At 35.1% G+C, this 12,513-nt stretch overlaps 1 protein-coding gene across 1 annotated transcript in view; it reads right to left on the reverse strand.

Moving 5' to 3' along the window:
* The window catches only part of LOC109100421 (phosphofurin acidic cluster sorting protein 2-like), a 31,131-nt gene that overhangs the window by 16,295 nt on the left and 2,323 nt on the right, over positions 1-12,513 (reverse strand). The window contains exons 2-5 of the mRNA XM_042736129.1: positions 1,232-1,319; positions 856-945; positions 561-686; positions 317-476 (exon numbers count right to left, since the gene is read on the reverse strand). Coding sequence (XP_042592063.1) covers positions 317-476; positions 561-686; positions 856-945; positions 1,232-1,319 — 464 coding nt within the window. The remainder of the gene's footprint in view (positions 1-316; positions 477-560; positions 687-855; positions 946-1,231; positions 1,320-12,513) is intronic.

Consider the following 12,513-nt stretch of genomic DNA (forward strand, 5'->3'; position numbering starts at 1 on the left):
AAACCAATAGCTTTAAATGATGAGTTTGGTATTATAAAAGATCATTTGTATGTCTGGTCTGAAACAGAATATATTGTATATTTTAAATAATCATTAATAAACTTTTTGTAATTTTATGAATAATGTGCACAGTAACTCATGCTTAAATCTGATAAGGTGCCAATAGCACCAGTCACACTAAAATACACAATACAGGAAAAAAAAAACACCTGTTTAGTGTATAACTTCATATCTTGCATAAAGAACACAATTTGTTATTGCCAGTGACATGTCATAGACTAATGAAAAATGTATGTGTATGTATGGATGATTTTACCAGAACATTTGATTTTCTGTCCCAGAATGGCTGCCTCTTCGTGGTCTATAGGCTGACTGGACAGGGAATAGATCCAAATCTCAGCAACTTTACCCAGAAACTCCTTCTGATTACTGCAAAGAGCCAAGACCTGCCCACCTTCTGCAGGATGCTGCATCACCTACACACACACACACACATCAGCATTCAAGCATTGTATATGCTTCAAAAGTGACTATTAACCCCCCAGAGAAACCCAAAATACCTCTGCCATGTCTATAGAACCAGCAGCCAAAGTCTTGTAACCCAAAATTGTTCGGTTTTTGTACCTCTTCCTCCGCTGAAGCAGGATTTGCAATTTATTTCCCTCGCGTTTCAGAAAATGAGGGTACTACTCACATTCAAACATGTATACACAGGAGAGAGACAAGAAAAACATCAAACTCAATTTCCTAATAAATCAATCTAAGCAGTATATAACTAGGCAGTTCACTAAGTTTTAGTTCAGAGCCATTTATGACTGAGCAATTTGACAAAGTGTGTTTTGAAGATATCTTTACCTGTAGTGAGAAAGTGAGAGCGAGATCAGTCTCGACCCCACCAGCAGGGGGCAGCACTATCTCATGAGAGCGCAGGATTCGCTTGGAGCCCTACAGGCACAAACAGTCTCTTTATCTGTATTTCACCCAATTTTTTCTTCTGTCATCACTTGGAAGAAACAATTATCCACTTAATTTGGGATTTTGTTTATTGAAAAGATTTTTGGACCTTGGACTTTGAAAATGTATCATCATTCTGTATTGACAAAAAGTTTATTTTTGATGACTATTACACTTTACGATATTATGCACTTTAATTCATTTCTCATGTATTGTAACCCTCTTAGAACAGGTCTATTGTCTCTAAACAACACACTTTATGAAGCTGATTACTAACCTGAATCTTGACTGCAATGACGACAGAAATCAGCTCCTTGTCAAGTTCCTTCATCACCACGAGCTTCTTCAAAGTCAGACTACACAGCCTACAGATAGAAACAACAGCCTCATTTACACAAATAAGTGATTATACATAACATCTGGCTAATCGGGAAGCAATCTTGGCAATGAGCATGTGGAAAAAGTACCATACAGCACAACAGCACAAGGAGAAAATTTTCATTTTTGTGTGAATTATCTCTTCACTTTACAGTTGGTTAACAAACAGGCACTCATTTGCTGTTTATCAGTAAATGTTTGGGAATGTGATCCATATGTTTGTTCCTGTAACAGGATGCGAGTAGATAATCTTGTTTTCTATATCCTGAGTTTCTTATCAGTGTGGCACTGTATGAACATTCAATTTCTAAAGAAAACTCAATCTTCCTAAGAACAACTTCTGCCAAACTAAACTCTAGAACTCTAGAGCTGGGAGAAATTCTACAAGACTGAATCAGGTCTGTAGCTGAAAACAGGCACACAGCAGCTTTCAAATGGGACAGATCAGTCCAGAAAACAGCTGGAATTCATGGGATTGATAAAGTGGGGTTCAGGGATTTCAGTCCTCTGGAAACTTGCATGCAAAACTGTTTACAAACGTTCCATTGAGTGCCTGTCATTTTAGGCACGAGGAACCATTCAAATGGGCCAAAATCGTTTTACTAGAACATAGTAAACACACACCCTCACTCTGACACTGCAGTAAACAGTGTTGGGGAAGTCATGGCCTAGTGGTTAGAGAGTTTGACTCCTAACCCTAAGGTTGTGGGTTCGAGTCTCGGGCCAGCAATACCATGACTGAGGTACCCTTGAGCAAGGCCCCCCCCAGGCCCCGCAACATAAATGGCTGCCCACTACTCCGGGTGTGTGTGCACGAATTCGGAGTATGTTTTTTTTTTTTAAACCTCAACACTGCACTGAGAGACATCCACCCTTTAACACATACAGTGACAATGCAAATGAGGAAAGAATCTAAAAACTGCCACATTTGCATCACAGAGCCAAACATTTCCAGAATTAAAGGATTAGCAGACCAAAAAAAAAAAAAAAGACATTAAGTCATTATTTGCCTAGAATCTTCCCTTTAGCCAAATCAGGCGGGACAAATTTATGCGCATATTCAAATTGCAAGAGAATCCCATTTGATTCTCGCACTAAGCTAATGAATGTCTTCAGAATATTTTAATATAATATACAATTTTATGATTCTTTTATGGTAATTTTTGTCATTTAAGGAGCTTGACAAGCACATTTACTAATAGTTTGGAAAAGAATGTGAGTGTTCTGTTTCCTTTTGTGGTCTTATTGATTTGGAACAACAATGAGGTCGAATAAATGACAGATTTTTCATTTTTGGGTGAAATGTCCCTTTGCACACTGACTGTGGAGGGAGAGAACCCTGTCACAGAGAGAAAATGAGATAACGTCAATAATGCAGGAAGAGAGTCAGAGCAGAGATGAAGCGAGAGGGAAGTGATCAAGGGACCAGAGAGGCCCCTAGAGGCCCCAGAGCAGCTTGTACAGAGAGGGAAGCCAATGGAAACGGACCCATATGCATCCACCTCATAGAATATTAATGAGAAACACTTTATATATTCAAATCACATACCAGGTACTATGAGGACAAGGAAGAGAGAAAGAGAGAGGCACACAGTACAATCTCTTGAGTGATCTGAAGGCTGGTATTGTTCACACAACATTCTCACTTTGACACACACACACTCACACACACAAACAAAAGCCATTCTTCTTCCCTGAGCGATTAGCATGCTAATTCTGACCGCAACAAAGGAACACACAGTGGTTTTGAGTAGACTTAACATATACACATTTCTCTCTCACATACACACACACTAACATTAGCCCAGAACTAATATATTAATATGATAAAAATAAAAAAATAAATAAAAAAATTATTTTGCATTTAAGCAGCATTGTACAGTAAAAATCATTTCTGTCTAGGCATGATTTTCCTAAATGAAAATTAGCATAACATTACAGTATAGATAAATGTCATGTGTTGAAGACTTCTTATTTTATTTTAGAAATATATTTTACAATTTAAATAACGTATTTGTTTCCGCATTACAGTAATGAGAATGAACATTTTAAATGGTAGTACACTAAAGATAATTGGGGGAAGATGATTATCTATTTAATTATAATGAAAATTATGCAAATCTAATTTCAAAAACATGTATTTTGAAGTTAAATTTGGCTGAGGTTCACCCTGTAAAAACAGCCATATTTCAAGTTAATCACACATTCAACAAATTACATACTGTAGTTTTAAACAGTCATAACACACTATATTTAGAATAAATACATGAAGTAAAAATCATTGATTTTAGTGAAAGCAGTGTGAGAGGTTGATTATTGAGACAGGAAACAATGGCCACACAGACAATTTTATGTTCTGTTTTCTCAGTACAAAGGCTGATTATTTCAGCTGGTGTGAGTGTGTGTGTGTGTGTGTGTGTGTGTGTGTGTCACTGCACACACTCACGTCAATCAAACCTCTCTTATAACTATGTATAACCTCCTATAAAGACCTAACAGCCCTCAATGACCTCTCGCAGAAGAACAGAGACTGTTCATCCTCTCTGGAGTTAAAGATAAACATGTCTCACTCCACTCAGCTGGATCCAAACTCAATCACATCTCCATTACACACACTCTCCTACAGAGACTGTGTGTGTTTCTCTCTGGCAGAAAGCACAGAGGGAATTAAAGCAAAATCAATTTCATTCGTTTCTCATCAGAAACCCTCACTCAGGTTACACGCACATCTACTGTAACTGTAAGTCTGAAAGGGCAGTGCTAAGGGGTGAAACCATGCTCAGGTTACGGGCCCGGACAGAACACTGCTAGCCGATGCATTAGTACACATAAGAGCTGACACCAACATTTCATAACACTTACACAGACACTGCTGGTAGATTTACATCCTCAAACCTGCAGCTCTGACAACATTTAACCATTACATACACAGAAATACCTTATAACTTATGCCATGATTACAGTTTGAAGGTCAAAGGTATGATTTTTCCTCCACTAGTGGCAGCAAACTTAGAGCGGGACTATGATCAGTGTTGGCATTGTTAACTAAAACTAAACCATTAAAAATTGTTTTCATTAATTAAAAAAGACGGAAATAAACAAACTATAAATATTAGATGAATAACTTCAATCTAATTTAGAACTAAAATAAGTTTAAGCTGAAGTACTAAATATTAAAATTATTAAAACTGAAATAAAAAAAACATTTAAAGCAAAATAGAAATATCACAACAAAGATCTAATAAAAATGTCAAAATCACAAAACTAAATTAATAAAACTAAAATTAAAATGAAAACTGTAAAAATAAAAAGAAAAGCTTATTCAAATATTAGTTAATAATATAATACTATAACAATAATACAAAATAATACTAATATAATTAATAATTAATTATACACCTAAGGATATAAGTTTTTTAATGAAACAAAAAAAAACTTCAAGAAAAGAGTTTTCTCTCTTGATGCAATTCCTATTAAAAAACAGGATGTTCTGCTGGGACATATCAAAAAACTTTTCCCTTACCTAAAAAAAAGTTATAAATATCCCAGGTTAAAGGTCGATTTGAAGATATATTGAAAAATATATTGTTTAAAGAAAAGAATTTAACATAGAAAAATATATAGTTACAGCACTGCCATAAGTCTTCTACACAGCTGCAAATAGTGTGATTGGGAGGGACATTCACACTCTAGAGTGCATCTGATTGGACAGAAAATTGAGTAGTGCAGGATGAGTCATCAATATTTGGAGTCCATTTTTCCTTGAAGAGACTTGAAGTCGACTGCCTCAAAACTACCACATGGACTAAAAGCCACAAATCTATTTGGATTTCATAGTTTTTGTTTATGTGTGTCTTCCAAGTGTTTTAAAGGGCAGTTTCCATGCTGTTCATGTGATCTCATCAGAAAGACGGTCCAAATATTCTGCATGTGTCTGAAAGTGAGTAAACCCCTGAGAGCTGACCTACATTTACTTGCAGAAGCTAAAAACACACACACATTCACACACTAGTCTAACAAGGTCAGCTTGGTCCTAATTAGCTCGATTTCAAAGGCTTGAATAATCCTAAGTGTTAATGATGGAGGAAACACACACACACACACACACACACTAAGCAGTGTTTAAGTCTATAAGTTATTTTAAGTTATCGTTGGTATGAAAAGCACATGACTAGTAAACAGACACAAAAACAGCTATTTCTGTTGGGCTTATGTGCTTATGTGCAACTTTCTATTTTATCCATATAAACCTGAAAATAAAAAATATTGACATTAGAAGAAATTAAGAAATTAAATATTATTAGATCACCACGATCAAATGAAATTTACATTGGTCAACATTTTTTGAACAGTAAGTTTTTATGATGTTTTTTTGCTCACCAAGCATGCATTTATTTGATCCAAAGTACAAAAAAAGCAGAAATATTGTGAAATATTTTTACTATTTAAAATAACTGCTTTCTATTTGAATGCATTTAAAAATGTAATTTATTCCTGTGATCAAAGCAACGTTTTCAGCATCATTACTCCAGTCTTCAGTGTCACATGATCCTTCAGAAATCATTCTAATATGCTGATTTGATATTCAAGAAACATTTATTATTATCAGAAATCATTCTAATATGCTGATTTGATATTCAAGAAACATTTATTATTATCAATGTGTCATGGTATACTGTTGTGAACGTGAGTATTTGAATGAGTTAATTTTGTATTTTTGGTGATATTCTTAATTTTCTTTTTATTTATGTTTTGTGTAAATGATTCTACTCGGTTGTTTCCAACATAATAATAATAATAATAATAATAACATAATACTATCTATTCATCTAAGAAACCTGAAAAAATTCTACTCGGTTGTTTTCAACATAATAATAATAATAATAATAAATGTTTTTTTTGATGATGATAAGAATTTTGCTTTGAAATCACAGGAATTAATTCCATTTTAAAGTACATTCAAATAGAAAACAGTTAATTTAAATAGTAAGAATAGTATTTCACAATATTACTGCTTTCGTTGTATTTTGGATCAAATAAATGCAGGCTTGGTGAGCAGAAGAGACTTCTTTAAAAACATGAAAAATCTTGCTGTTCAAAAACCTTTGACTGGTAGTGTATAAGTAAAGAAATCTCAGCAGATTTGTCACTGAACTCATTTCTACAAAAGGTCAAGATGTGCTTGTTTCCGTTGAAGCACAAGACGTTCTTTGGATCATTCTCAAATCGTGCTGGAGAACACGGATCACAAATGTAAAATGTGGGCAAACCAAATGTTGATAAATTATTTTTTTGTAACTAAAAATGTAGCGTTATATTAGAAACAAATGCAAAACAGAAGCATTTGCACTAGTGGTTTTAGATGTTTGGATCCAGCTGTATGCGAATTCAGGATAAACTGTGGTTTTTACCAAGAAAACCATAAACACACTTGACATTTTCTACATAATTTGTTTATCTGAAACTTTGAATTGTATTTTCGAACTTCAAAGACTGTCAAAACTGGAGCAGAGAGTCAAGATAACCTGCACTGTAATCTGTCCCAGTGAATATAATAATAAAACTGTGTGTGTGTGTGTGTGTGTGTGTGTGTGTGTGTGTGTGTGTGTGTGTGTGTGTGTGTGTGTGTGTGTGTGTAAGAGAGAGATATGGACTATATAAACAGTAATTCACTCACAGTAGATCTGAATTCATTTCACCCTGGTGAGATTACAGGAGTCCCTGACCTGTGTATGACAGAGAGACAGAACAAACCACCACTGATCCTCTTAAACCGGACAGACAGACAGGAGAGATCAAGTTAACCTAAGCCTTTAATGGAGATAGGAGAACATAAACCGATGCAAACAATCCTTCTGTGTTTCACCTGAGCACAAGCACACATTTCTCTGGACACACTCGGTTGGCTTCATTCAGCTCATTAGTTGCAGATGAGTGTGTTGACTTCCAGCAAACTGCAGTTAAAGACTAACACGTGCTGAAAACATCTGAGTCAACATGCACCTCCTTCCTTTGTAAAAACAACTGACCTACATTTTCCTACTTTCTCACTGGATCCACACACACACACAAAACATAAAAATGCTGATTAGAAACACAAGAATTTAGTTGCTCCTGCTGCAGAAACATCTCCTGTAGCACAGTGCAAGTCTTTATGTTTAAAATATTACAAATGCTCTGCAAAAATGCACTTGTGTGTATACAATAACAAGTACTTGTGATACACTTGATGCTATAATATGATTGCATTAGATAAGAAAATAACAGATAAAGTGGCATTCATTTTAAAGACAGAAGAAGAAGAATTGCAATTGTTTGTGTTAAATTTGATGCTATAATATGATTGCATTAGCTGGTTAAAAAGTGAAAAACTTATTAATTCTGAGAAAAGATCTGCTTAAGGGCAATCATAAACAGTGCAAGACGTGACACAGCGGTTAAAGACATCTATCTGAATATGTATGGTTGTAAAATGAGATTGTCATCCTATTTATGTGTCTAGTCAGTAGCATTGTGACCCAACCCTCTTGCATATAACCTAAAGTCCTACAAACTAAAATTCTCACACTTTATATGAGAGTAATAAAATACCAGATCTGAAATGCAGAACAGAAAACAGTGCAGCTGACTGAAAATTGTGAACTGAAATTTTCTATTTGTACATATAAATTTACACAGTGGTGCATTGCTTTCATAGCCAGTGTTTGGTTGAGCGCTGTGCTACTTTCGTTCTTTGTACAACAAACAGACACACCTGCAATGATCAGGACTGGAGAATTCATGTTGGCCACAGCTTTATTTAAACACAAAACCGATGTGCACCACTGCCGTGTGATCATGCACATGTGATCAGGATGTTCGTGCAAGTTTTGCATTCTTGATAACCATAATGCAAAGCCCTACTGCTGCTGCCTCACACCGGGGCTTCAGGGAAAGAGCAGGTCATGGTCCACAAACCAGCTATTTTTGTCTTTGGTGTGCAGACTCCCAGAATCCCCGGGGTGTAAGGCATCTGTTTTTCAGGGTGTGCTCAGATGCCAGTTTTGCTTTTGGAATCTTCTGAATCTCTGGACCTCACGGTGATGTTGATGATCAGTCTTTAAAATTAAATCCATCGAAATAATTTTGTCACAAAAATAGCAAAGCAAATGGAGGTACTTGGTTTAAGAATAAGGATCTAGGTGACTTTTAAGGAACTGTCAATTCTGTCATCAATGTTCTAAGACTGTGTGTTTCTTCAGACCAGAAGCAGGATTATTGGCTTTATTTTTGACCATTTTCACAGAATCTGGTAAACTGGGTTTGAGTTTCTGTGTGGTGGTTTTATATGATGCAGGTGTAAAATGAGACATCAGCAAACATTCAGAACATAGTCAGAGGAATTTTATAGTTTGAATGACTGGCTATTGACTTTAGGAGGAGTGTGTGTGTGTGTGTGTGTGTGTGTGTGTGTGTGTGTGTGTGTGTGTGCTTATGTCACCGTCCTTTTGAACAAACCTTCAGACTTGACCAAACTGGAATCTGAAGGAATGAGAACCAGACACAAATAGAGAGCAAAAACACACCCACACACACACACACCTACCCCCCATCCTATTGTAAGAGCTGAGTAAGCAGTTAGCTGTGCACTGGTGTGTGTGTGTGTGTGTGCAAGAAGTCACTTCATTTCCTGCCATATGCACAGAAAAATTCTAAATAGTTATATTAAACATATAGGTGAATTATATATATATATGATCAATAATATAATAAAAACATATATAATATTAATCAAAAACAATAAAAACATATTAATATTAATAAAATGTTGCAGTTTAAAATAACTGCAAATAAGTTATTCCTGTGATGAAAAAAGATGAATTTTCAGCAGTCAGTCTTCAGTGTCACATGATCCTTCAGAAAACATTCTAATATGCTGATTTGATGCTTAAGAAACATATTTTTATTATTATTATTTATTATTTGTATTAATGTTGAAAAATATTGTGCTGCTTGAAGGTATAGTTCGCACAAAAATGAAAATTCTGTCATTAATTACTCACCCTCATGACGTTCCAACCTTATTTCATTTTTGGAACACAAATTAAGATATTTTTTAATCCTTATTTTTTTCTGGCGCTGCATAGACAGCAATGCAACTACAATGTTCAAGGCCCAAAAACCTAGTAAGGACATTGTTAAAATAGTCCATGTGACATCAGTGGTTCAAACGTAATTTTATGAAGCTATACGAGAATACTTTTTGTGCACAAAGAAAACAAAGATAATGACTTTATTCGCATACATCGTGGTACTCTCGTGAATGCATGATGAAGACTGACACGAAAGAGAAGAAATTGTTGAATAAAGTCGTTATTCCTGTTTTCATTCTTTGTAACCTTATTTTTCACACACATTAAAAAGCGCTATTCTAAAAACCCAGTAAAAATTGCTGAGGGAACATAGCAAATTAGTCCACTAGGTTAACCTAAAAAATGGACATCATGACTGAACAGCGCCATAACATATACTGATGGACAGACTTAGACCATGTGCTTTAAAAGAGCTGCACCGTCATTCATTTTCCCATTAAAGAGATTTCAAGCATCTGCTATCCCTCTGAATCAAGAACATACACAAAATACACAACAAAACGTTCCAGGACAAAACAGCGATTTACCATATAAACAATACGCCTATTTACCCAGCTCGTGTTAGTGTGTGTGTGTGTAAGAATGGCTGTGGGTGCGTTAAAGACAAAGCCATGACTGTTTCTTCCCTCTGGGTGAGAACGCAGCACACACTCCACCAACACACACAAATATGACAGCATAGCACAGCCTGTTCAATCAGAGAGAGAGAGAGAGACAGAGAGATTTCTATTGTTCTAGTGAAAATGATGCCCACTTCAGAAGATACAAAGGAACATAAGGGGGCTGTGCACACAGTCAGCAGCACAGTGTCACTATAAAGAATAAGTTTGCATTTAAGCTCCTGCTGGTGAATGTAATTTTACTCTCAGGATATACAGAATATCAGTTATCAACCTATTTTAGAGGGTTTTTTCTATTTATTAGTTCAAACTGGATAGTGTTTATTTTCCCTTTTTTACTATTAGAATACCTTTTCATCATGTAACACTCACTTAAAGTTAATACGTAAAAACATTAATCATTTAAAACTGTGAAATGTGATTTATAGCAAATCTCAAATGGAATATCCATTTAATTATAATGTTGTGATGCCTAAATTTACTAAATTACTGATTTTAGTTAGTAATGGTCTATTTTTAATTTATTTAGACAAAATAGTATAGAATTGTAAAATCTGCTATTGATATCATCTACAATTAAACATAAATATGTTTTCTGGTGTTGAGGATTAATAATATCTTTGCTACTCCCTCAGCATTACCTCAAAGTGACTGGACAGGCCACGCTCAACACTGAATAGGCGTTGTTGGTGGGTTAATGTGGCGACCATGTGTTAATAAGTTTAGGCTTCTGATGTCAGAAACAAGCCATTTTGGCAGCACAGTTTTAGGAGATGGTCTTTTTAGACTTCCTGGAGGACGTTTTGAGTAAAACTGCAAGTTTTCAAAGTACAATGACCTCAAAAGAACAAGAACATTTTCATTTACCAAGATATGAGAATAACCTCCAAAAACCTCGTAACTTCCTATACTATTATAGCAGTTTGAATTAGCTTTTCTTTTTAAATTTTCACTTTTCATTTCAATTTTAGTGTACGTTTTAGTCATTTTTTAGTGTACGATTTAGTAATTTTGCTAAGTGGTTTTATTTGTTTTTTTTTTATATTTGTATATAGCTTTAACTTTTACTTCAGCTGTGCCTTTAGCAATTTTAGTACTTCAACTTCATCTAATATTCACATATCAGTTAGCATTTCAACTTGATTTCAATTAGTGAAAATTATTTTTAATAGCTTTAGTTTAACAATAACAAGACTGCTTTCTACAATCCAGTTACGGCACAAAACATCATATTACACACACATTTACAAATCAACACACTTCACATTCACATGCTTTTCTGCTGTAGTTATTTTATTCGTAGCTGACATTTCTGTCTTGTAGCGTTCAGTTGCCTTCTGTTTTCTTACACTCCGATAGTCTCTGACTGACTTCAACGGGACTGAACCAGTCCGAATGTGTCAGCTCTGACATCTTAATTGAACGTGAGGATTATGGCAGCTACAGTGAGCTAATATTAAGCCCTTTCAAATCTATCAAATCTGCCATAACACACAACAGTCACACAGGCTTCAGACTCAATGTGTTGTGACCTATTTTGCAGTGTGTAATCTGAATGATGACGATCCTTGTCATTCAATACAAATTCATTCATCCTCTTATTCTCTGACACAATCAAACATCAAGAGAGATCAACAGCTTGAAACTGCATTCAAAACAGCTGCTTCCAGATCTACTTTTCAGCCCACCACAAACACTTCAACTGACCACTGACCCACAATATACAGAGGTCACAAATTTAGATGTGGTTGTAGAATGCAAAGTATCTCTTTTCAAAACACTCAACACACATATACACTCAATTAAAAAGACAAAAACACTTAACACTCAAGTAAACACAAGAGATGAAGCATGACAAAAACACAAAAGCTGAACACATTGGCTCAGTGACAGATGCATCTTTCACAAAAACAAACAAAAAAATATATAAAAAATACACACCAGTGTGTGTGTGTGTGTGTGTGTGTGTTTTTTTTTTTTTGTGTTTTTGTGTGTTTTTATATATATCTTTATATATATCAAATGAATCACTGTTGCTTTAGTATTATTTGTATACTACTATAATATTTATTAATATTTTGATTTAACATTTTTTTTTAGTTCATTTTTAGTTAACAATAACAACTGTGCAATGACTCAAATATTCACCAGAAAACTGGCAAAACATGTCTGAGTGCTGCTAAGATAATGTATTGACAGTTCCTAACAGCCAAAAATAAGAAACCAGTCCTACAATAGGGACACGCCCTCCACATCAGGCCCAGCCAATCAGATAATACCTCCAAACAATGGCCACACCCACTGCAGTGGAAGCCCTAAAGGGAAAATCCTACAGAAAAGCTCAGAAGACCAGCTGCTGTAGCTCATTAATTAGCTCATTAAAAACTAAAGTTAATGTCATTTTTATGACAGAGACGTATGAGTGTGTC

This window comes from Cyprinus carpio, chromosome B13 (assembly GCF_018340385.1).
Source record: "Cyprinus carpio isolate SPL01 chromosome B13, ASM1834038v1, whole genome shotgun sequence".
Lineage (NCBI taxonomy): Eukaryota > Metazoa > Chordata > Actinopteri > Cypriniformes > Cyprinidae > Cyprinus > Cyprinus carpio.